At 38.6% G+C, this 25,522-nt stretch overlaps 1 protein-coding gene across 23 annotated transcripts in view; it reads right to left on the bottom strand.

Annotated features, from left to right (window-relative positions):
* The window catches only part of Trip12 (thyroid hormone receptor interactor 12), a 125,754-nt gene that overhangs the window by 70,527 nt on the left and 29,705 nt on the right, over positions 1-25,522 (bottom strand). For 15 of the 23 annotated variants that reach the window (XM_042678979.1, XM_042678956.1, XM_042678975.1 and 12 more), the window contains exons 3-6: positions 22,743-22,868; positions 20,811-21,613; positions 4,810-4,915; positions 150-286 (exon numbers count right to left, since the gene is read on the bottom strand). In XM_042678979.1, the coding sequence (XP_042534913.1) occupies positions 150-286; positions 4,810-4,915; positions 20,811-21,613; positions 22,743-22,868 (1,172 nt within the window). The remainder of the gene's footprint in view (positions 1-149; positions 287-4,809; positions 4,916-20,810; positions 21,614-22,742; positions 22,869-25,522) is intronic. The other 8 variants (XM_042678971.1, XM_042678973.1, XM_042678974.1 and 5 more) reach the window with 2 other exon arrangements.

The following is a 25,522-nucleotide window of genomic DNA, read 5'->3' as shown; positions in this document are numbered from 1 at the left end:
AAAAATGAATATACTCAAGTACTAAACATGTAAGGTAAGACAAAACCAAACAAAAACTTATTTGGTGGTTAACACCTAGATTATTTCTGATCCCAACACCTCATCATAGACATAGAAATGCATTTTAGGGCTAAGAAGTGTCAATCTACCTGCAGCTCCTTGGGGAGCTTCATCTGTTCTGGCAGCTGAAGAATTCACTGTTTCTTGATTGCTTTCAGGGTCTGCCATTTTCTCCTGCCGACGAGCCTCAGCTGCTCCTCTCTTGCCCAGGCCAGAGCCTCGCCGACTGCAACAGAAAAATGTCATCACAGGCAGGCTTACCAAGGCACTAGGAGCAATGTATAGACAACACAAAGCTCAAATTCATAGAGCACAAAGCCAGTTTCTTCTCCTTTTTAAATAAAAATTGTTGTAGAAAATCTCTCTGCTTAACAACTACGACTTTGTATATGTAAAATTCTTCCAAGTTATAGTGTATTCACAACACATACTTTTGTGTTTCTGGAAGATATTGGTTGTCATTCTAACAAATTATTTTAAAACACAACAAAGGAGAAAAATAACTCCTCTTGATTAGAAATATTCAGCTAACTAAAATAGAACCCCATCTGCATGCTAAAAATGACTATGACTTTGAGGTCTCATGGATCAATAGCCAAGCTCCAATGGCTCATGCCTGTTATCCTAGCTACTTAGGAGACTGAGATCTGATGATTGTGGTTCAAAACCAGCTCAGGCAGAAAAGTCCACCAAACTGTCATCTCAATGGCTCAAGTTGCAGAGTGCTAGCCTTGAGCAAAAAAGTTCAAGGCAGTGTCCAGACTTTAAGTAGAAGCCTCAGGACAATGGAAGGGAGGGAGGGAGAGAGAGAGGAAGGAAGGAAGAAAGGAAGGAAGGAAGGAAGGAGAGGGGGAGGACGGAGGGAAGAAAAAAAGTGTGTGTAGACACAGACAGACACACACACACACACACACACACGCTTGCAATATACAGACACTGACAATTGGAGAAGAAAAGTCAGGACAACCATGCTCATTTTCCATGTCCAAGAATAACTAAACTATTTCAAACCAACTATCTTAACAATGAATAATAACACAGACGTATGAAATAAAGAATTAACGACTAGCTGGTGCTGAGATCTGAGGATCATGGTTCAAAAGCCAACCCAGGCAGTAAAACCCAGTCCATAAAACTCTATCTCCAATTAAAACACATAGACAAATGCACCAGAAGTGGAGCTGTGATCTGACAAATGGTTGGATGCCAGAGGCCAAGAAAGAAGTGGAAGTTAGTCTTGACTTCAACTTTGAGGTCTACTGAAATAAGATCAATAAAAAAAAAGTTGGGGGACAGAGACAGATAGTTTTGAATATGATTTTGAGCTACTATGTAATGCTCTGATTACAAAATAAACATTTCAGTTGAAATGAACATTTATTTAATCAGAATGTGTAAAGGTAGACCTCTAAGTGAACACTAACGAGAAGTGTCAAAACAATACTAGTTGTGGCTCAAGAGGTAGAATGCTAACTTTGAGCAACAACTCAGGGGCAGCAACAATACCCTGAGTTTCAGCCCCAGGACTGGCACTTAAAAAAAAAAAAAAAAAAAAATGACAATTTTCATAAACAGACAACATTTAGAAAGACTTTTATTCAGGATAAAGACACAATAAAATACGGGAAAGAGAATAACCAGTTTTCATGAAACAAATTACATTTCATTGGTGATAATTTTAATAACTGGTAAGCAAATCAGGCAGAAAAAGATGTCCTGTTATAACTTGAAAGCGTTTAAAAAGTTTTCCAAAATACCTTAAGAATTGCAAACAGCTAATAAAAAAAACGCGATTTTTTTTTTTAAATTTTTTTTGTTGGTTGTGGGGCTTGAACTCAGGGCCTACGCAATATCCCTGAGCTCTTTATCACAAGGCTAGCACCCTGCCACTTTGAGCCTCAACTCCACTTCCAGTTTTTGGAGATGGAGTCTCATGGACTTTCCTGTCCCACTAGTTTTGAACCATGATCCTCAGATCTCAGCCACCAGCAGCACCTAGCCTCATAGTTTATGATTAGGGCTGTGGCTTAGTGTTAGAGTGCTTGCCAAATATGCATGAAGACCTGGGTTCAATTCCTCAGAAAAGGCTAGAAGTGGTGCTGTGGCTCAAGTAGTAGAGTGCTAGCCTGGAGCAAAATAAGCTCAGTGACAGTGCCCAGGCCTTGAGTTCAAGCCCTAGGACCTAAGTTCAAGCCCCGAGTCTGGCAAAAAAAAAAAAAAAGTTTATGACTAGTTTTTTAAAAAACTACAACAAAATTAGTTGTTCGTTCATGAAGGATAAAAAAGCAAGCAGTCATAATGGACATATAAATGAAGGTCTTAATTATGCTTTCATAAATAGTGAAGAATGCTCCCTCAACAGAGTTAGTTAAATCATTCACAAGTTAAGAGCTTACTCAAATCTCAATTTTACCAAATTACAAATTAGGGAGGTTCTAACTGCCCCAACATCTCACTTGGACACAAGGTTGAATACTAGACACACAGGGATGCTGACATCCAAGTGTTAAATACAACTTGAATTTAATGCTCAAATAATTCCATCAAGTTTTTTGTTTCCCTCTCATGAAGGTTTCTGATGAAGAGCACATCACTCCAGCTGAGAACTAGATAGCTGTGCACAGAATGGCCGTGTGTGCTAGAAGTAGTTTTACATGTATTAAGTGGTCATGTGTTGAAGGATCAAAGAAAATGAAAGAGAATTGTAACACTATATATTTACCTGGCTTTGATTACAGCTTAAAGTTAATTGCAACCATAGTGAATTAAGTTTTTGTATCAGTCTATACACCTTTCATAAGATTCAAAATTCAGACTACATCTCTGAGTAAGTAATTTTCAGAAATCCTTACCAAAGGATTGCTAAGAAACAAAACAAAAAGGAATTCTGCATCCACTCTGGTCCTGCCTCCCTCCTTTCCCTATATAATCTGGCTCAAGGAGTCCCTGTCTCTTTTTCTCTTCTTCTTTCCTCTCTGTTTCCACACCCCTCTATCTTGTGTGGGGCCGCAGTTTGCTCTCTCAATAAACTCTTTGCTGCTTGAAGAAAAAAAAAAAGGAATACTAGACTAGATATCATAAATAATCTGAATAACTAGAAAGTAAGTGTAGGAGCTGAGGATATTCAGTGGTAGAGCACAGATTAGTATGCATAAAGTTCTAGATTCAATATCTAGCACCAAAAAAAGAAAAAAGACAAACAAGGATTTATAATGGAGCAAGGATACATTTCTTATGACTAATGCATGGTCTTTCTTTAGGTCATTATCGTGTCACTGCTGAAAACAGAAAGAACAGTTTACCTTGAAAAACCAAATGTACTAAAGCCTTTTACCCAAGTTAGAACAGGGGAAAAAAAAAGATTATCCTATCACTTGTACTTAGTAGAAGAAACAAGCAAACTACATATAGGGAGATGGAGGAAAGAGACAGTAAAAGAGGCAACAGAAAGGGTGAGATTGATTGGAACACACTATGAAAATGTGTGGAAATGTATCAATGAAATTCTCTTCCATATAACTAATATAGGCTAATTTTAAAAAAAGAATAAAAAAGAAATCTTATATTTATAAAAGAGGGAGAAGTCACATTTGACTTTTGGATAATTAACAGAATAAATACACTTAGCAAACTGTTCAAGCCTGAAATTCTGAGAGGAAATTGTAATGGAAAGACTTCTGTTGAACCTAAGACTTTCAACCATTCAATCAAAGTATATGAATCATACCCTGTACCACATACCAAAGGTAGGGGACATTCTGAAAATGAGTTCCACAGCAACTGAGAGAAATAAAAATTAGAGATGTAAGAGAACACACATTGCCCACAGTTTTTCTGGACGTGTGTTATAAAGAAAATTAACTATGTTTTCTTCCCTTAGCCATTAAACTTAGTAACATATGCCAACACGTTCAGAAACTAATTAGGCAATATGAAAGCCACTGAAGCAGGCATCCCTTTTGATTCATTAGTCACACCACTGGGAAATTTAGCTACCTTTAAAACAACGTAAAGATGCTCATTAGAGATGAATTTGGCAAATTAGAACTCTGCAAACAATCAAATATCCAAATACTTCCTAGCAATAACTCTAGAAAATGGTGTAGTAAAAGAGGAAAAAGTGTTGTCAAAAATAAAATAATAACTAAGTGAGCTGAAAGAATGTCATGGCTCAAATATTAAAGCATTTGACTGGCAAGCACAAGACTCTCAGTTCAAGCCTTAGGGTAGATGAGGATAAATAATAAATAACACAATGCCAACTTAGTAAAAACCTAACTAAATATTGGGGGACGAGAAGAATTCACAAAAATACACTAGTGATCTTACATGTATTTACTCAAATCACTATCAGGCCAAGTATGGTAGTACACACTTGTAATACCAGCACTCAGGAAGCTGAGGAAAAAGGACAATGAGCTTGAGAAAAACTTGGGCTACATAGTGTGACAATGTCACACACAAAAAATAACTTACAAAAATGTGCACACAAGCAGAATATTAAAAAGTAGAGAGTGAAAAAGTACAGCAGCGGAAACCATCAGCTGCACTGGACATTGATGAAGATGAACCAAGCAACGATGGGTGAAGATAGGGAGGGAGGAAAAGAGAGAAGAAGTAGGGAACAGCCCATACTAAGGAAAAGGAAAAAAAGGCACTTATCACCCAACATATGTAAAGGTAACCCTGCTGAATATCATCTCTAAGACAACTTAAAGAAAAAAAAGTAAAACATAAGCTGAAACTTACCTGGTACTAGCACAGGAGCCCGTGGTCTTTTGGCGTGTGCTCCTCCTCAAACTGGGGAGCTCAGCAGGTGGTGACTCACTGCGCTTCTTGGTAGATTTTCTTAAACCTATTTGTGAGAATTATGAAAGTAAAATTTTATAAAAAATAACATCATGACTTACAATTCATAAAATTTTTTCAATAACCCATTTGATTTTAAAAGTTCACAAAACATCTTCTTGCCTCTCCAACAGTATTGCTAAATCTATTTCCATAGTTTTTTACTTACCTACTCATGGAAACTTAGGTTTCTATCTCTCTTCCACTAGATTACCAAAGTCAAGAGATTTCTAGATTGCCTGTAACCCTCAGGAGGCTGAGATCTGAGGATTACAGTTCAAAACCTGGGCAGCAAAGTCTGTGACCAGAGAACCAGAAGTGACGCTACGGCACAAAACGGTAGGGCATGAAAAAGCTCACAGTAGAGCATGAAAAAGCTCAGGAACAGTGCTCAGGCCCTCAGTTCAAGCCCCAAGACAAATCCCCTCCCCCAAAGTAAACAAAGTACAGTATTGCACTTTGTCTTATTACAGTTAAGCTGACCACCAAAGGTATTAAGAAAACAAAAATAATTTATGCCACCCTATGAGGAAGAAATTTATATACTTTAGCTAAATATCACAAGAATGTGACATTTTTGTATTTGGAGACTTTTGAATAACTTACATTTGCCTCAGCAGCTTTTTTTGTGTTACAGTATTAATGACTATCTCAAGTTGAATGATTAGAGAAGTCAGTCAAACACACTTCACATGTTTCTCTTGGAGTCATCTAATGCCTTCAGCATCTTAATAGAGTTTAAAACAATATAGCAACTATGTATTATTATTTTATCAACAACAGAGAAGTCATGATAACAATCATTCATTCACAACCCATTCTATACAGTATTAGAGCACAATTGGCATACTGGATGGGAATCTATTATTCAACAAGAACTTCTGGTGAAGTCTTCGAAATCAAGTATGGCACTATCTTAAGTGGAAAGGAACTTTTCCAGAGATCAACTACACACTTTAGATCTACTGTGTTTTTCCATAAATTTAATTCTTTACTATTAAATTTTTTAAAAGTATCTTTATTGGTCCCACTTTGTCAAAAGTACTAATAAAGGTCTAGGAGAGTAGTGGTAAAAAGCATTAATAAATTCTTGAGTTTTTAAGAATCTTCTAGTTCATTCAACTTGGGATGATCATTAATACCATACACACCAAAAAAAAAAAAAAAAGGTACTGAGGGAAATCCAAGTTATTCTCCAAGTTCAAAAATCTACAATCAGGGGCTGGGAAAGTGGCTCAGTGGTAGAGCCTTGCATGCCTGAGGCCCTGGGTTCGATTCCCCAGCACCACATAAGCAAAAAGAAAAAAGCCGGAAGTGGTGCTGTGGCTCAAGTGGTAGAGCACTAGCCTTGAGCTGAAGAGCTGAGGGACAGTGCCCAGGCCCAGAGTTCAGGCCCCATGACCGGACCCAAAAAACAAAACAACAACAAAAAAAACTACAATCAGACAGGCATTATCATTTAGAAATCCAATGTAAACCTTGTGGATCTATTGCCGAAAATAAATTTGGTCTCAAAAGTGCTGACTCCATTGAAAAGCATCAAACTAGGAGTGTCTTAATTTTTTTTCAGGTTGATTTTCAACCTAATTTTACCAGAATTATTATGATCACATATTTATACCTGATGTCCTATTCTATTCCATCTTTGCCCTTCCACACACACCCTGGTCACCTGAGAGACAGAAAATGTGCACAGTTCAATAGAACTAGCACAATGTGCTCATACTGTTTTATATATTTGATGTATTTATAAAAGTAACCTTTCAGAAAATGTTACACTAATTTTCTCTCAAACATAAGACTAAATAACTTAAAAAATGTATTTGGGGGGGAGGGGCAGGTGCCCATCCATCAAAACACCATTCATTATAAATCACCTCGAAAACCCTCGTATTACTGTCAATAATGCCACTTTAGTGCACTAATTCTAAAGTATCTTTACACATATAGTAATGACCAGAATAACACATATTTTAATCCATGTAATAATAATTAAAATATACAAAAGAATGTATTTTGAGGTATGCTTTTCTGTTTTTGCAATTCAATGGTTAAACTCAGGCACTGAAGTTAGCAGGGACTTACGTTAGCTAGGCAGGTGTTCTAGCATTTGAGAGCCATGTCTCCATCATTTTTGCTTTACATTTCAGTTGTTTCTAACAGTAGGCCTCAACCACAATTATCCTACTCCTAACAGCTGGGATCATATACATGTGCCACTATCCATAGGTGCTTGAACTCAGTGCCTCACACTATATTGCTTGGCTTACATGTCCATGGCTGCCACCCTACCACTAAAGAGCCATGTTTCTAGTTTGCTTTTTGTTTTTGTTTTCGTTTTTTTTGTCGGTCATGGGGCTTGAACTCTGGGCTTGGGGGCTATCCCTCAGCTCTTCAGCTCAAGGTGAGCGCTCTACCGCTTGAGCCACAGCACCACTTCCGGTTTTCTAGTGGTTTATTGGAGATAAGAGTCTCACTGACTTTTCTGCCTGGGCTGGCTTTGAACCATAATCCTCAGATCTCAGTCTCCTCAGTAGCTAGGATTACAGGCATGAGCCACCAGCGCCCGGCTTCTAGTTTGTTGGGGGTTTTTTTGATGCTTAACTCAAGTCTCTGGGACTTTTCTGCCTAGGATGACTTCAAGTTGTGATTCTTCATATCTCAATCTCTTGAGTAATTAGAATTACATGCCTAAACCATTGGCATAGGCACAGGTCTCACTACATTTTTGCCTGGGCTGCTCTTGAAAGAAAACCCACATCTCCAAACTTATGCAACATCACACCTGGCAATAATGGCATATACTTTCAATCCAACTTATTACACTTCTACTATTCATATCCTTAGACTTCAACATATAAATACTATTTATATGATGTTCGATAAGTCTTACAAATGTTTTCACCCACTTAACAAGCATCATAAGACAGCATTTTCACTTTATGAAGTTCTTTCATGTGAGCACTATATATAAATAGACACAAACTATACATAAATGGAAACAAAAGAGGTTGGCAATGCTTATTTCAGAAAAAGACATTATGTTGACCACTGTAAAAATAGACAAGTCATTATGCAGTGATAAAAAGGTTTCATTTCCTCTGTATATCTCTGTGCTTTATAACAGTAAAATTTTTTTTCAAAAAAGTTCAATTGGTCAAGAATGTAATAATTTAAATATACAGTGAGTAACCCAAAGTGCTAACAGATCTGAAGAGAAGTACAGAATGATAGTAGTAGCAAATTTCAAAACCTAACATTTCATTAAGATTTGTCTTTTCAATTCCCCGTATTGTCATTGAGACATTGTCATTGAGACAATGACAATACTGAGAGGGGCTGGGAATGTGGCTTAGTGGTATTGTGCTAGCCTTGTGCAAAAGAAGCTCAGGGACAGTGCCCACGCCCTAAGGTGAAGCCCCAGGACTGGCAAAAAAAAAAAAAAAAAACAATAAAGACTTGTCTAATGGACATTAACGGACAGATAAAGAAAATGCAGTCAACAGAAGCAGATTCCAGTCTTCTCATTGAAAACACTCCAGAACAAATTACACATTAGGCCACAAAACAAGTTTTGTATTCACCTATTTAAAACTGAAATCCTACCCTATCTCTGACTATAATAACTCTGACTATAAAGGCATGAAATCTGGAAAACTAAAATTGCCGTGTGTGGCGGCACACTCCTAGTATCTTATACTTAGGAGGCCACAGCAGGAAGACTGAAGAGTTTGAGACAAGCCTCAAATACACCAAAAACAAAAGCAGGGTAAATTAAACAATATTCTTCTGAACACGTGCTGTCAAAACATAACTTAAAATTGAAACACAGCTTGAGACAAATAAAAATGGAAATGAAAACTTATGGTTTGCAGTGAAGGTAATTCTAAGGAAGTTTACAGCAACAAAAGTCTACATGAAAAACAAAAAAAGAAAAGAGATATAGCTTAGTGGTTGAACACTTGCCTTGAGTACATAAAACCCTAAATTCCATCCTCAGCACCACAAATGAAGCAGATATAAACAATAAAAAGTTTAACTTCAAGAAACTAGAACAAGTCCAAAGTAGTAAGAAGAATGAAATAATGATCAAAGCGTGCACACATGCACACACACAAAGAGAACTAGAATTACACATTAAAAAAAAAAGTCTTGGGGCTGGGAATGTGGCTTAGTGGTAGAGTGCTTGCCTAGCATGCATGAAGCCCTGGGTTCAATTTCTTAGTACCACATAGAAAAAACGAACTGGTGTTATGGCTCACGTGGTAGAGCACTAGCCTGGAGCAAAAGCAGCTCAGTGACAGTGCCCAGGCCCTGAGTTCAAGCCCCAGGACTGGCCAAAAAAAAAAAAGAAAAAAGAAAAAAAGAAAAGAAAGGAAAAACAGGAAGGAAGAAGGTGTAAGAGCTGAACAAACAGTTCCAATTATTAAGAAACACTGGAAGGGCTGGGAATGTGGCTTAGTGGTATAGTACTAGCCTTGAGCAAAACAAGCTCAGGGACAGTGCCCAGACCCTGAGTTCAAGCCCCACTACTAACAACAAAAAAAAGAAAGAAAAAAAAATGGGTTTTAGATGCTACACTGACAGAAAAGCAGCTAAACTATAGAAGACAGATGACCAAATAAAGAGAATATACTACTCTATGAAACAGAAATACAAACGATCTTATAACTAAAAGATCCTACAAGGGCTGGGAGGGTGGCTCAGTGGTAGAGCACTTGCCTTGCACGCATAAGGCCCTGGGTTTGATTCCTCAGCACCACATAAGCAAAAAGAAAAAAAGCCCAAAGTGGCGCTGTGGCTCAAGTGGTAGAGCGCTAGCCTTGAGCTGAAGAGCTGAGGGACAGCGCCCAAACCCAGAGTTCAGGCCCCACGACCTACAACTAAAAATTACACAGATCAAGGCTGGCAATGTAATGTGGCTTAGTAGTAGAGTGCTTGCCTAACACACATGAAATCCTCAGTACCACATACACAGATAAAAGCCAGAAGTGGATGGGCTGGAAAGGTGGCTCAGTGGTAGAGTGCTTGCCTTGCATGCATGAGGCCCTGGGTTCGATTCCTTAGCACCACATAAGCAAAAAGAAAAAAGCCGGAAGTGGTGCTGTGGCTTAAGTGGTAGAGTGCTAGCCTTGAGCTGAAGAGCTGAGGGACAGCAGCCAGGCCCAGAGTTCAGGCCCCATGACTGAACCCCCCCCCCCCCCAAAAAAAAAAACAACAAAAGCCAGAAGTGGTACTATGGCTCAAGTGGTAGTGTATTAGCCTTGAGCAGGCTCATGCCCATGGCTCACGCCTGCAATCCTAGCTACTCAGGAGGCTGAGATCTAAGGATCACGGTTAAAAGCCAGCCCAAGCAGGAAAGTCCATGAGACTCTAACTCCAATTAGCCACAAGAAAGCTGGAAGTGACACTGTGTCTCATAGAGGTAGAGCACTACCCTTAGGCAAAAGAGCTCGGAGACCGCACCCAGGCCCTGAGTTCAAGCCCCACAAGTGACCGAAACAAAACAATTTCCCTCCCCACTCTGCAATACAATTATGATATGATAGACAACATTGGATGTATGTCCTTCCTTCCAAATCAACAGGACCATTTTATGAGACGTCAGTTTTTATATAATGAATGGTAACTCTTATTTATGACTTTGTGAGTAGAGAAATAATTTTAAAATTGTAAGATAAAATTGAAAACGTGTATTAGATCATCTCTGACACTGGATAGCCATTCTCAAATTTTTATTAGAAAATGCCAAAAATAGGAAATGTTGAACATTATAATTATTATTAGTCAAGTTGGTCAGTCATTTTGAACTGGAAAAAAACCTTTTTTATTAAAAACAACAAAAAAAAGGACGATCTACTTGTGAGTGGAACTCATGACTGACCGAAGTATTCCAAACCTCTCCAATTAACATTCTACCACCATCCTCTTCACCACAGTGACTCCCTTCAAGAATAGGTATATGGTACAAGGAAAACAGAGTCTTTTTAATAGACTGACATAATAAACAGATAGTGTCACTGGTGCTTTAGAATGGGAGGAGGTGACATAGGGCACAAGGTTTTAGACTGATAGGGATCTTCATCTGATATCAAGCCTGATGATTACATCCATTACCCTCCATGAGTACCTCCTCCATGTGAACGCTTAGATACATCATCCTGAAATTAGACAAGCTCTCGGCTTCAAAAGCCAGCTTCATTTTCCTTTCCTCCCTTTCCATTTAAGTTTGGTTGGATAAATAGCACCTATATCCCAAAAAAATCTGATTGTAAGTCACTACTGTATTCATTTTTGTCCAGAATAGGTAACAATGAAATGCAGTTTGTGGGCCAAATCCAGCTGACAATGGTTTTATACAACTGAACAGTTTTTGTGTGTGTGCATGTGTGCAAGCCAAGCCTGGACACACTCCTTTAGCTTTTTTGCTTAAGGCTGTCACTCTACCATTTGAGCCATACCTCACTTACAGCTTTTGATGGTTAACTGAAGGTATAGTCAAATAGACTTTCCTGCCCAGGATGGCTTCAAATAGTGATCCTCAGATCTTAACTTCATGAGCAGCTATAATGATAGGTATGAGCCACCAGAGCTTGAAGATTTTACATTTTATAGAGCTTCAACAGAAGAATGTAACTTTGGCCAGTCAGTAAAGTCTAAAATATTTAGTATATGGTCTTTTACACAACACATTGAGCTGTACTTTGATAATAGAAAAGGATCTGGGGCTGGGATGTAGCTCAGTGGCAAAGCGCTTTCCTAGCAAGTACAAGAAAAGGAAAAAAAAAAAAAAAAGAAAAGGAAAGAAAAGAAAAAAGAATCTGATCTTCTAAAACTGTTTCGTGGTTTTGGGAAGTTTACCTCAAGAATGGGATGCACAAACCAGGAGTTTGTGCCTATAATTGTAGCTGCTAAGGAGGCTGAGATCTGAAGATGGTGATCTGAACACAGCCTGGTCAGACAAATTGGACCCTTACCTCTAAATAGTAACAAGAAATGGCGGGTGGCTCAAGTGGTAGAGTGCCAGCCTTGAGCCAAAAAATAAAGAGTATTGAAAATGTATAGAGATACTGATATAAGTATTTTTATAATAACAGAGAAACCAGCCAGGTGCTGGTGCTTCACACCTATAATCCTAGCTACTCAAGAGGCTGAGATCTGAGGATTGCAGTTTGAAGCTAGCCCAGGAAAGTCTATGAGACTCTTATCTCCAATAAACTACTCAGAAAAAGCCAGAAGAGGCAATGTGGCTCAAGTGGAAGAGTGCTAGCTTTGAGAACAAAGAGGCTCAAGGATGCCCAGGCCTTGAGTTTCAAGCCCCAAGACTGGCAGAAAAGAAAAGAAAAGGAAAGGAAAGAAAGAGAGAGAGAGAGGAGAGAGAGAGAGGGAAGAAGAGAAAGAAAGGAAGAGAAAGAAAGGAAGGAAGAAACTAAAAAGGAGCTAAATCTCCAATAAAAATGTTCAAGCAGTTCAGTAATAAAAACAACAGGAACAGAGTTATTAATGAGATACAAACAAATGTACATTTTTACATGGCTGGTAAGAATGTAAACTCCTATTTTTTTGGGAAATTTCTAACTTTAATATTTCAAAAGAACACCACCAATGAACAAAAATATAGAATGTGTTATCTATCTATCTATTTTTTTTTTTTGGGTCCGGTTATGGGGCCTGAACTCTGGGCCTGGGCGCTGTCCCTTAGCTCTTCAGCTCAAGGCTAGTGTTCTACCACTTGAGCCACAGCACCACTTCCGGCTTTTTTTTTCCTTTTTGCTTACGTGGTGCTGAGGAATCGAACCCAGGGCCTCAGGCATGCAAGGCAAGCACTCTACCACTGAGCCACCTTCCCAGCCCCCTCTATATTTTTTTAATCTACAAGAGCAATGTTAATGTCTATCAGTAGGGAATGGGCTACAGTACTGTAGCCACTAAAAATGGTATTTTATAGGATGTTGGTCCAAGGGTAACTCGGTGACAGAACATCTGTTTAGTTTGTGTACTGGACGGTTCTAGATTCAAGCTCCAGCATCATAAACACAACTCATGTAACTGACAAGTCTGGGCAGGAAAAGTCTGTGGGAGATAAAGCACTTTTGTTTCTTTCCATATATACTATATCTCATTCTATCACTGTGAAGCATAGTCACGAATGAAGTATTCGAAAAGCAATGTCTATTGTTGCATATAAGAGTACATGGATATAAAAATAAACATCTGGAATACAACACATGCTTGTTCTTTTGTTCCCTCAAGAGCTTTACTAAAATAGCTTTACAAGCCAAGACCAGTGACTTAGACCTATAATCCTAGGTACTTTTTGAGAGGCTGAGGTCTGAGTATCAGTTTGAAGCAAGCCGAGCAGACAAAATAAAGAGATTCTCATCTCCAATTAACCAACCAAAAGTCCTTAGTATAACTGTGCCTCAAATGATAGAGTGCCAGCTTTGAGCTAACATACTAAGGGACAGCTCCCAGGTCAAGTTCAAGCCCCAGTATTATACACACTCATAGAACACAACGTAAAAACTGTTTATAAATTGTGTGCATATGTGGCACATATGCTCGCACACACACACACATGCACAAAGGTATTACAAGAATTTGAAAAATAAATCTACAAAGATGGAAGCATGGAAAGACTACAATTACAACAGTTTTACAAAGTGAAAGACAAAAGCTACTAAAACTAGAAAGCTGAAAATAGAAAACTGAGGTAAGTACCAACTAGATAAAGCTTTGATGACCCCAAAAAGCTCAGGAACTGATGTTATTAAGTATTTCTGGGGCAACTTTGGAGTTAAAACTGAGGATTAAGGGCTGGGAAGGTGGCTCAGTGGTAGAGTGCTTGCCTTGCATGCATGAGGCCCTGGGTTCGATTCCCCGGCACCACATAAGCAAAAAGAAAAAAGCCAGAAGTGGAGCTGTAGCTCAAGTGGTAGAGTGCTAGCCTTGAGCTGAAGAGCTAAGGGACAGCGTCCAAACCCAGAGTTCAGGCCCCACGACCAGACCCAAAAAAAAACCAACTGAGGATTAATTTATAGGCTGCTGCTGAAACAATCATATTCCCAGGATCCCCTCCCACTTGTACAAATGTTCAACTGTTTGTGAATGGATCCAGAAAAACACAGGGCCAAAAAACAACATCAACATCAACAAAAGGGCCATTAGTCCTTACAAAGTATACTGAAATTACTGATTAAGTACTCAGTTACAAATAGCTGTATTATACCAAAAATATACAGGTAACCATGAGGATGAAATGTCAATAGATACATGGAACACATAATACCCCACCTCTCTCCTAATATTCTTTCAGCTCAGCCCTCAGAATTTTGATAAGCCTTTACTTTGAGGCAGGAGTTTGATCTAAAATGACAGATGAAGTGTCAGAACAAAACAAAACAATCAGATCACTAAGCACAGAAATTATACTTTCAGTCTCACCTTAGAAAAGTTGCTTATTTAAAACTCAATACTCCTCCACATTTGTCCCAAATCATGTGAGAAAAGGACTATGTAAGCAAAGAAACCAATATAGTCAAGAAATAAATGCATCCAGAAGTCAAATACAGGATTAAAACAGAAACAAAAAAAAGTCAGGTAACGGGGTGGCTAACAATGTGTTTAATTCTATCTACTCTAGAGGATCATCATTTTTGAGGCCAAGTCAGGTAGGAAAGTTCCATCTCCAAAATAACCAACCAACCAACAAACAAACAAACAAAAAAAAAACAGGCTGAAAGTATACCTCAAATGGTAGGATACCAGCTGGGCAAGTAGAAAATTGGGAAAGAGACATCAAGAAAAGAGGAAGGCTTTGGGATAATTAAAGTGTCATAAAATTGTGACATGGACAAGGCCCTGAATTCAACCCACAATATTACAGGGGAAAAAAAAAAATCATTGTATTTTTCTTGGTACATTTTTAGTATTTTCTATATTTTTCTTCCTGTTTTAAGTAACTAACATTGTAGAATCAGAGCTGTAATCCTAGATACTAAAGAGGCTGATCTCTATGGACAGCAGTTCTAGTCTCTAGTAAACCATAAGAAAACCGTAAGTGGCCCTGTGGCTCAAGTGGTAGAGCACTCACCTTGAGCTGAAGAACTCAGGGACAGCACCCAGGCCCCCATGACCAACCAAAAAAATAAAGAAAAAAAAGAAAAAGAAGTAATACAGAAAGAAAGAATACAAGCAAGAATATAAAACTTTCAATTTTTAACATATAAATTCAATAAAATGTGATTTGGGTAGGTTCTTATTTTGACTTAAGTTACACAAAACCTAACACTGTCATTTAAAATTGACTCCTTTCCTCTTTCCCCTGTACTGGGGTTTAAACTCAGGGTTTGTGATTGCTAGGCAGGCATTCCTAGATGTAGGCTATGCCACTAGTCCTTTTTTGCACTGGTTGGTTTTTAGCTAGGGCTTTGCTTCCAATCAGGTGTGCACTTAAGACTACAATCCATCTATTTTAGGCTTCCCAGCAAAACTGGGATAACAGGCATGCACCAAGCACAACAGTTAGCTTCTTCTGCTGGGATGGAATTCATCAGACTTTTCTACTCAGGTTGGCCCAGAACCACAATCCTCCCTGGATCTTCAGCAACCCACTAATCTAGGATGGCATGCACAAGTCACTGTATCAACCCATTGATGGGAAAGGATCTCATCTATATACCTGGTCTGGACTCAAACCACAATCCTAATCTGCCTCCCAAATTGCACAATTACAACTGCAGTGTACTCCAATTAATTTTCTAAAGCTTCAAAGATACTCATTCTTTGTACAACTTTTTTTGGGGTACTGATCCTGGAGCTTGAACTCAAGAGCCTAGACACTGTCTCTTAACTTTTTTTTCAAGATTAGAACACTACAATTTGAGCTACAGCTTTACTTCTGACTTTGGTTATTTGGAGATAAGAATCTCCTCAGACTTCCCTGATCAGGTTGGCTTCCAACTGTGATCCTTAGATCTTAGCTTCCTGAGTAGCTAGGATTACAAGCATAAGCCTCAACTTGTGCAATTTTTTAGTTTGTTTTGTTGATTGTGGGGCTTGAATTCTGGGCCTGGGCGTTGTCCTTGAGCTCTTCAGCTCAAGGCAAGTGCTCTACCACTTGATCCACAGCGCCACTTGTGCAATTTTTTAAGTTTGGAAAATAAAGAATATTCACTATCAGTGGTTTTTAAAAATGGATACATACTGAAACTAAAACGCCTCATTATATCAAAGCCATTTCCTTTTAAGTTTTCTGCCCAACACTTCATAAGGTTTAGGGAAAAAAAAAACCCAATAGGGATGACCCTACAAGAGGCAAGTAAGTGAAAACAGCTGGCAATCTAAATTCCTCTTATCTGCTCAATTCATTTTTATTTCCTCTCTCCCTCAATGCTAAAATGCAAACTACTGTGTAAAGAGTCATAATCCAAACGGAATCACCTCCCCAGATTTAGCATCTGCGAGGTTCTTTTCTAGTTCAAATAATGGCCAGAAGCTCATATGTGCAAATCACCAGGCATGTGAAACCCAAGATGAAAATAAGATGGTAACTACTACTGCTGTGTCATTAATGCTCATGATGTCCACTTTAAATGACGAGAATAAATTTAGAGCTAAAAGAGACACAAACTAGAAATGCAATATCTTTAGATAGTTCTACAAATAATTCTAATTACTCAGATTTTGATCAAAAAATATTTTTTCTATATGTTATCACCCGGTATTCAACACTAAAACTACTACAATTTCTTTTAAAAGTTTACCTTTAGCAGGGAGCCAGTGGCTCACACCTATAATTCTAGCTACTCAGGAGGCTAAGATCTGAGGATCATGGTTCAAAGCCAGCCCGGGCAGGAAAGTCTGTGAGACTCTTATCTCCAATAAACCACTAGAAAACCGGAAGTGGTGCTGTGGCTCAAGCTGTAGAGCGCTTGCCTTGAGCTGAACAGTGCAGGGACAGCACCCAAGGCCCGCGACCAACAAAAATAAATAAATATTAAAAATGAAAAGAAGCTCAAGAGACAGTGCCCAGAAACCTTCCCAGTCATAATGTTACATTCATAGTTTTAAATTTATACCAAATATATTAGGGGAAAAAAAGTCTGTACTAAGTTAAACAGCACATTGGTACTGTAATAATTACCTAGTGTACATTAGACAAATTATCACGTAACACTCTCCTTTCAAGACCAAATGACACAAAGACTTCTGTTGGAGTCTTTTTGATGACTTGCAGTTGGTAACAACAATCCTACAGGAAGTCTATCCTTAAAGTAGTTGTTTCACTCACTCTCTTACCACACTACTTCCTCATGAGGAACCTGTTCACTGGCTATGGACAGCTGCTGAAGCAGCAAACTAAAAAAGGTCTTTCTGCTTAAGTGTCCTGACTAAACATGTCACATCACTTTCCAAAGTAGGCCACTAGCCTACGGGACACTACTTTTAACAGTTGGCCAAATAAATTAATGCACTAGATTAAGCAGAAGTTACTGTATACCTCCCAAGAGCTTTCTGTATACTAACACACACCTTGTATCTCCTTGAATATTAAACCAGATAATAATTTCCTTTACTATAGCACTCTTCTTCTACTAACCAATCTTTACCTGAAGAATCTTATTGCCAATTGATTTGCATATCTGAATCTTGAAAGTGGGTCATTCAAGAAATACATATCCAATCAATCCATTTTGTGACCAGATGTAGAGCACATTTAATAGAATTATATGGACTGCTTTGTTCATGGTTCTGTAACATTGGTAGTCACTCCCTACCAAGGAAATCCCATCAATTAGCCATTGGAAAGGAATTTTACTTTCAAAAGCCAGTTTATGTAAATAGCTGATCTCTGAGATGAGTCAAGTCATGACATCAAATACTATCTGTTATCTGCTGTGGTAACAGACAGAAAGCTGTTCTAATGAGGGAATGAATTTCAAGAATTTAATATACTCACTCCAATGCACTAACAGATTACATAGCTAGTAAGTGGGCACACTCACATGGAAATACATATGTTTTTACTTGACTTTAAAAAAAGGAGGGCTAGGAATGTGGTTTTGTGCCAGAGTGCTTGCCTAGCATGTATTAAGCCCTGCGTTCGATTCCTCAGTACCACATACACAAAAAAAGCTGGAAATGGTGCTGTGGCTCAAGTGGTAGAGTGCTAGCTTTGAGCAAAAGAAGCTCAGGAACAGTACCCTGGCCCTGAGTTCAAGCGCCAGGACTGGCAAAAAAAAAAAAAAAAAAAAAAAAAAAAGCCGGATGCCGGTGGCTCACACCTGTAATCCTAGCTACTCAGGAGGCTGAGATCTGAGGATCATGGTTCAAAAGCCAGCCTGGGCAGGACTCATCTCCAATAAACCACCAGAAAACCGGAAGTGGCACTGTGAATCAAGTGGTACAGTGCACTAGCCTTGAGCAAAAAAGCTCAAGGACAGCACCCAGGCCCAGAGTTCAAGCACCAAGACCAACAACAACAACAAAAAAACAGGAAGGGACTAGGTGGTAAACACTCTACCTGGGTTGAATTCCTCAGTACCATATAAATAGAAAAGGCTGGAAGTAGCATTGTGACTCAAGTGGTAGAGTGCTAGCCTTGAGCAAAAAGAAGCTCAGGAACAGAACTCAGGTCCTGAGTTTAAGCCCTAGGACTTGCCAAAAAAAAAAAAAAGTGGAGGGAGGAGGAAAAGGTGCAAGAGTTGGTACAAGCAGTTCCAATTGTCAAGAAACCTTGGCAGGATAAAAAGACAATTAATAGGGTCTGCTTCTTCCTCTACCCCACAGAACCTGTTAAAACTCAGGGGTCTTCCCCTTGGCTCAGCTAGCACTCTAGAACTTAAACCATACCTCCAGACTTGCTTTTTACTATTTTGGAGAAGGAGTCTGACTTTTCTCCTAGTTAGCTTCAAACTATGATCCTGTGGCTCTCATCCTCAGCAGTTAAAGATTACAGGCCTGAGCCACTAACATATAGCTTGTATTCTTTTTAACCTGGTCCATTTCCTTTTCATGTCAATATACCAATCAAGAAAATTCATTACCTGGGACTGGGAAGGTGGCTCAGTGGTAGAGCACTTGCCTTACATGCCTGAGGCCCTGGGTTCGATTCCTCAGCACCACATAAGCAAAAAGAAAAAAGCCGGAAGTGGCGCTGTGGCTCAAGTGGTAGAGCGCTAGCCTTGAGCTGAAGAGCTGAGGGACAGTGCCCAGGCCCAGAGTACAGGCCCCACGACCGAACCCCCCCCCACCCCCCCAAAAAAGAAAGAAAATTCATCACCTATATATACTCTAAGACTTAAGACTTTAGAGGAGTAGTTCTTGTTTAATGTACCAAATAGAACAAAGTTCTACAAGCTAAAAGATGTATACATTCACAATCACCTTATGGCACACATTTAATATAATATAGGGAAGTGCCTATTGCTCAGTGATTGAGCTACTACTGTCCAGCAAGTACCAGGTCCCGAGTTCAAACCCTAGGACCACCAGAAAAAAGAAAAAGAAAAACCCAAGCACACACAAACCCCACAGATATTTAATATTACTTTTCAATATTCCTGTCAGGGGTTAATAATACTTAACCAACAAAAGTAATTATACTACTAAGTATGCTAAACAGAGCTAGCCATTTTGATTCATTATTAGGTTAGGCTGATTCATTATTAACTAAATTAGAATACTAGTAGACACTATGTAAAATCTTCCAATAACAAGAAAATGTTCTATTCTCATCAAATGTACATCTGTAAAACTATTATCTTGTAAGAGGACTCAAAAGGGATAATTATGATCAAACATTTATTGAGCCAGGCATGGTGGTACAAGTCTAATCTCACCACTGAGGAGGCTGAAGCATGAAAATCAAGAATTTGAGGCCAGCTTTAAATCATTCATGGGAAGGGAAGAGAAGGGGTTGACAAACAAAAAACTTTCACGATTAAATAGTAAATGCTTATTAATTTTTTAAAAGCTAAATGCTTTTTCAAAATATTTTATTTCTTTTTGGATTTTTTTCAATTAAAAAAAAAAAAAAGCTGAGTGTCAGTGCTAATCCTACTCAGGAAGCTGTGATCTGATCTGTGATCAGGCAGGAAAGCCCTTGAGACTCTTAACCCCAACTCATTACTAAAAGCCAAAAATGACACTGTGGCTCGAAGTGGTAGTGGGTAGAGCACTAGCCGTGAGAACAAAGCTTGGAACCGTCCATGACCTGAGTTCAAGCCCTAGGACCAGCGCGCGCGCACGCACGCGCGCGCGCACGCACGCACGCACGCACGCACGCACGCACGCACGCACGCACACACACACATACACACACAATCCCTTGAGTTCAAGCCCTAGGACCAACACGCACGCACGCACGCACGCACGCACGCACGCACGCACAATCCCTTATGTCTCTCCATACAACTAAATACAGAGTGGGGCTGTGGGCCAAAGAAGTAGAGTGCTAACATTGAGTGAAAGAGTTGGGGCTAGGCCCTGAGTTCAAACCCCATAACTGACCCCCACAAAGGAAAATATTTGCTGGGCCCTGAGGCTAATATCTAAGATCTCAGTTTGAAGCCAGGCTCAGCAGAAAAGTCCCTTTAAGACTCTTATCTCCAATTAATTACTCAAAAATGGGAAGTAGAGCTGTGGCTCAAAGTGATAGTTCCCTAGTCTTGAGCAAAAGAGGGACAGCACACAGGCCCAAGTTTATGTCCTATAACCATCCCTCACCCCCACCCCCAAAAAACCCTACCAAAACCTAAATACAGAGTCTATTCTGTTATTGTTACATACAGATACAGTAATGAATCTCTAACTGGCTCAGATAAAAAAACAAAACTAGAAAGCACCAATCTGAACAACAAAGATTTTCTTTCAAGAAAAAGGTCATTTGAGAAACTTACTTGCTAACTTGGCCTGTAATCCAGAAGGTCCAGGTTTTGATGTCTCTGACTTAGAAGACCCTGGAAGAGACAGTTTTGTTTTAGGAAGGCTAACTTTAGGGCTGAAACGAGCAGCCCAATCAAATTTTGAAGAGCCACCAGTTTTACTCTGTTCCTTTTCCCTGCTACTTCTTCTGGGACTAGGACTGGATGCTGAACGGGAACGTCTGGCCTTGCTCTGGTCTTTTCCTTGCTTCACCCTGGCACCTGGAGGTATGGTGGAAGAGGCTGAGGCTACAGCAGAAGATGATGAGGAAGTTGAGGCAGCAGAGGAAGAATCAGTGATGGTGCTACACCCAGCTTTGGCTGAGGTGGCAGATTTTGAAGCCAGCTTGGTAGGTTTTGCAGATCTCTCTTCGGCACCAGTTGATTCGAACCCAGAGCCACTCTTTAGACAAGAACTCTCTGTCCTCTTTCTTTTCTGACTCCGTGAACTACCAGCGGCCCCACTCTTTCTGGTGTGAGCCTTGCTTGTTGATGGTGATTGTGCAGATTTCAGTTGTTGTTCCTGGTCTAAATGTCTCTTCTTTGACTTACTATGTGGCTTATTTGTTTCTGAGGGAGACTCAATATGCTGAAGTGCTTTGGGTTTTTTCGCAGAGCTAGGAGAATTGGTCCTGTTGTAGTCTGGACTAGCACTGCGTTTCACTCCTCGAGAATTGTCTTTCTTAGGCACCTGCCCCGTTTTTTGCCTTCCTGAAGTATTGGCTCTGTCTGGATCCTCTGGTTGTGGAACTATGACAGCAGATGATGAACTGCAGCTTCTAAGAGGTTAGATAAGAAAAGAGTTAGCAGCAGCCTGTCATTGAGTTAATGTCATGTAATACTCATTTCTTAAATGCCTGGGAATAGGTACTTTAAAAAAGGGAAGGAGGGGAGCATATTCCCAGTAAGTCTACTATTTAAAAAACTGGGGTGCAGCTCATGTGGCAAGAGTGCCTAGTATGAGGCTGGGTTCAAACCTGACCACCACCCAAAACACAAACAAACAAAAAAACCACGAAACCAAACAGAAATTTTAAATGGATTAAATTTCAAAGGAAAAGTGTTTTGAGCAGTAAATATTTGATTGGAATCTAAGGGTACTCTGTTGCCCCAAAATTACTAACACTAACTCTTCTAATCATAAATTTTAATAATTAAAATTACAAGGAATTGTTAGTGGTTCAGACCAGTGGAAACTACAGAGCCAGGTGCTGGTAGCTCACACCTGTAATCCTAGCCTATTTAGGAGGCTGAGATCTGAGGACTGTGGTTCAAAGCCAGCCTGGGGAGGAAAGTCCATGACACTGAGTCTTTGATTCTTATCTCCAATTAACCACCAGAAAACCGGAAGTGGAGCTGGTCAAAGTGATAGAGCGCTAGCCTTGAGCAATGGAGCTCAAGCCTAAGTTCCAGCCCTACAACCAACCAACCAACAACAACAACAACAATAAAAATCCTAGAATATTGCTGCTCTATTCCCAAAGACAATTGCTTTGCCAAAGCTAGGAAATAAACATTAACAAATACACTTCCCAAAAGATCATCTTAGAATCTATCTTGTTAACACTATGAAATCTTCACAGTAATATTCCTTTTCAAAAACACATACCAATCGGAACTTAAGAACCATTGCTCTGAACCATGGCTCTGAAAATAAAAACTAAAGGACAGCATTTTTAGATGCCTGTAATAGTTTTTAAGTATAGAGAACCTCAAGTAAACATACATTGTCTAGGACATGTTGCACTGATTATCACTGAAAAAAATGATAAAAGTATTAATCATAAAAAGTACACTTCGGAAAATGAAAATGTAGCACTAAGATAACCTTGAAAGCTTTAATATTAAGCAATGATTGGAATGTAACTAAGTCTGCCTTGAAAATGTATAAGCAATGTGAAAATTTACCTTTTAGAAAGGTGTCCCCTTGACAGTTCAGAAGTAGTATTAGACTGCACTTTGGGTGCCTTAGAATTAGATTTTCTACTCTCAGGAGGGCTATATCCCTTATGTTTTGCCTGCCCTAAATGTGACCTGTCAGCAGAAAATCAAAACAGAAATCTATCAGGACACTGAGATGCAAATAAAATACTGAAAATGAAATAATTTTACACTTTAAAAAGTGCTCTCAATTTGTCATTACTAGCCTACTCTTCCTCTAAGTACTCATAAAATTATTATTCTATCAAACAATCTACAAAATATATCAGCTCTAAAAAACAGCAATTCCCTCTATAGACAATGGTAAAGATTTCTTAACAGTTGTCATAATTGCATGAAATTATGTTTACTTAAGGAATAATGAATTTCCCAAACATTAAAATACCATACATCTTTATAAAAAATAATCTATAGATACTTTTAAATAGACAGAGTATGCTACTGCACAGTGGGATGACTAGATAATAGTTTATTGTATATTCTAAAATCCTACCAATTTTGAGTTTCCCATAAGGAAATCAGGTGTGTTAACCAGATTCAAACATTACACAATGTGTACATATATCAAAACATCAAATACTCCACATATTTGTGCAATTTTTATTTATCATTTAAACTTACAATTACAGTATTTTAAATAGGCAGTGAGATTGTAATTGCAATTAAGTTTATAGAAAAGGTAATTCATGATTCACATCACAATAGTTTCCAATTTGTACATTAAAATCCAGGTCAGTACATAAAACGCAAAAGGCAGATGAACCAATTATCAAAATGATTTTACAAAGAACATCAGAAGTACTAATAAACCTTTATGAAATCAAAATAGCTAATTCGCTTAGAATTAAAAATGCTAATTAACAGAACAAATCCAACATACTTACAAAATTATTGCAAAAAGTCCCAAACACATTTGAAAGACTCCCCTCATTCACTACATTATATTTACAATAAATAAAAGTTGTATGCCACCATTTACTAGATGCTAGTTTGAAAGGTATGAAGAAATTGTGTTTTCAAGTGACACATTGATTTTAGCCTCAAGCAATGGCTATATGCTATACATAGAAGCATGTTTTAATATATATAAAGGCTGGTATTATGATATAATAATAAAAGGAAACAGGATAGTTCACAACAGAAATTCAGCTTCAGAATATGAGAATATAGTACTAAACTTAATTCCAAAGACATTTACTTTTAAAAAAGTTCTTAACTAGGGGAATCATTCAGTTGAAATATTTTATGCACTTAGCATACACCACAAGAAGTCTCATGGTTTATACAGCATCATTAAAAAAAAATACTTTGTGACTGGAACTTGAATTTAAGACCTTGTGCTCTAGCTTAGCTTTTTTGCTCATGACTGGCACTTTAACACATGAGCCACACCCCTGCTTGTTTTTTTGCTAATTGGAAGTTTTTGTAGAAGTTCCTTGAGCTAGCTTTGAACAATAATTCTCAGACCTAATCCTCCTGGATAGCTGGGATAACAGGTGTGAACCACTGGGTGAGCCTCAGCATCAAGCCTACCCTCTGTTAAGTTATAGTATTGTTTTCATTTAAGAGCCCATTGAGAAGTACTTATAAATTATGTCATTCATGTCTTTTTCTGTTCTTATTTTCAGTTTTAAAAAATTATGTTGAAGAGTTATCTATCCCAAAGCTAGACAACTAGGTGAACAATAATATTTAAAACTACTACTCAGCTGGGGGGAGGGGGGGAGTGTAGCTCATATGACTATTCTGAAGGCTAAACACGGAGGATCACAGTTTAACCAATAAAAGGCTAGGATGAAGGCATAAAGTAGTAGAGACCACAGTTAAAATAAGAGTTCTACCCATAAAGTGGTGGACCACTCAATGGGAGCAATCATTGGCAAGTGAGGGGCCCTAAGTTCAAAACCTAGTGCTGTCAAAGTAAGTTTAGGGGGCAAATCTTTTTAAAATAATGTTCCTATTCCTAATAAATTATAAAAAAAAATTATCAGAAATTGATCGGTCTAATGGTCCTACAATGATGACTACAATTATCTAGGAACTGAACAGTAATTTATATTTACTTAAACCTACTCATACATTTATCATTACCTTACTAACACCTTCAATGAAGTAAAAGAACTTAGCAGGCTGGGGCAGTGGTGGCTCACGCCTATAATCCTAGCTACTGAAGAGGCTGAGACCTGCTCAAAACCAGCACAGGCAGGAAAGTCTTTGAGCCTCTTAGCGAAGTCATACTGTGGCTCAAGTGGTAGAGTGCTAGCCTTAAGCACAAAGAGGCTTGGGGACAGCATCTAAACCCAAGAGTTCTAGCACTAGGACTGGTCCATAGGAGTGGGGGAAATTTAGTAGATAAGCTTTCCTCCAGGTCACAAAAAAAGTAAACAGTATTTTAACCATCTCAGAAAATAAGAGCTCACAAAACTGACTTAAATCCAACAATGCTCATATTGACACAAGCTAAAATTATTTAAAGTATAAGATCACTGAGATTGATGAATAGTTTTAAACTGTATTTATTCTTGTATAGATCCTGCTACCTGTTTAGCAAAGAAGTCGGTCACAATGTTTAGCTTTGTAAGCAATACTACATCACAAAAGCAAATATGTGACTATATGTGCACAGCCATTTTATATTCAAAAACAGGTTCAGCCCATGGGCTATAGTTTTCCAACTCTAACTTATATCAAGGAATAGATAACCAGATGGTACTACGAAGTGACAACATAGGGATCTCTCAAAATAC

This window comes from Dipodomys spectabilis, unplaced genomic scaffold, assembly GCF_019054845.1.
Source record: "Dipodomys spectabilis isolate Male_0828 unplaced genomic scaffold, ASM1905484v1 ptg000051l, whole genome shotgun sequence".
Taxonomy (NCBI): domain Eukaryota; kingdom Metazoa; phylum Chordata; class Mammalia; order Rodentia; family Heteromyidae; genus Dipodomys; species Dipodomys spectabilis.
This window is presented reverse-complemented; position numbering and strand designations above follow the sequence as displayed.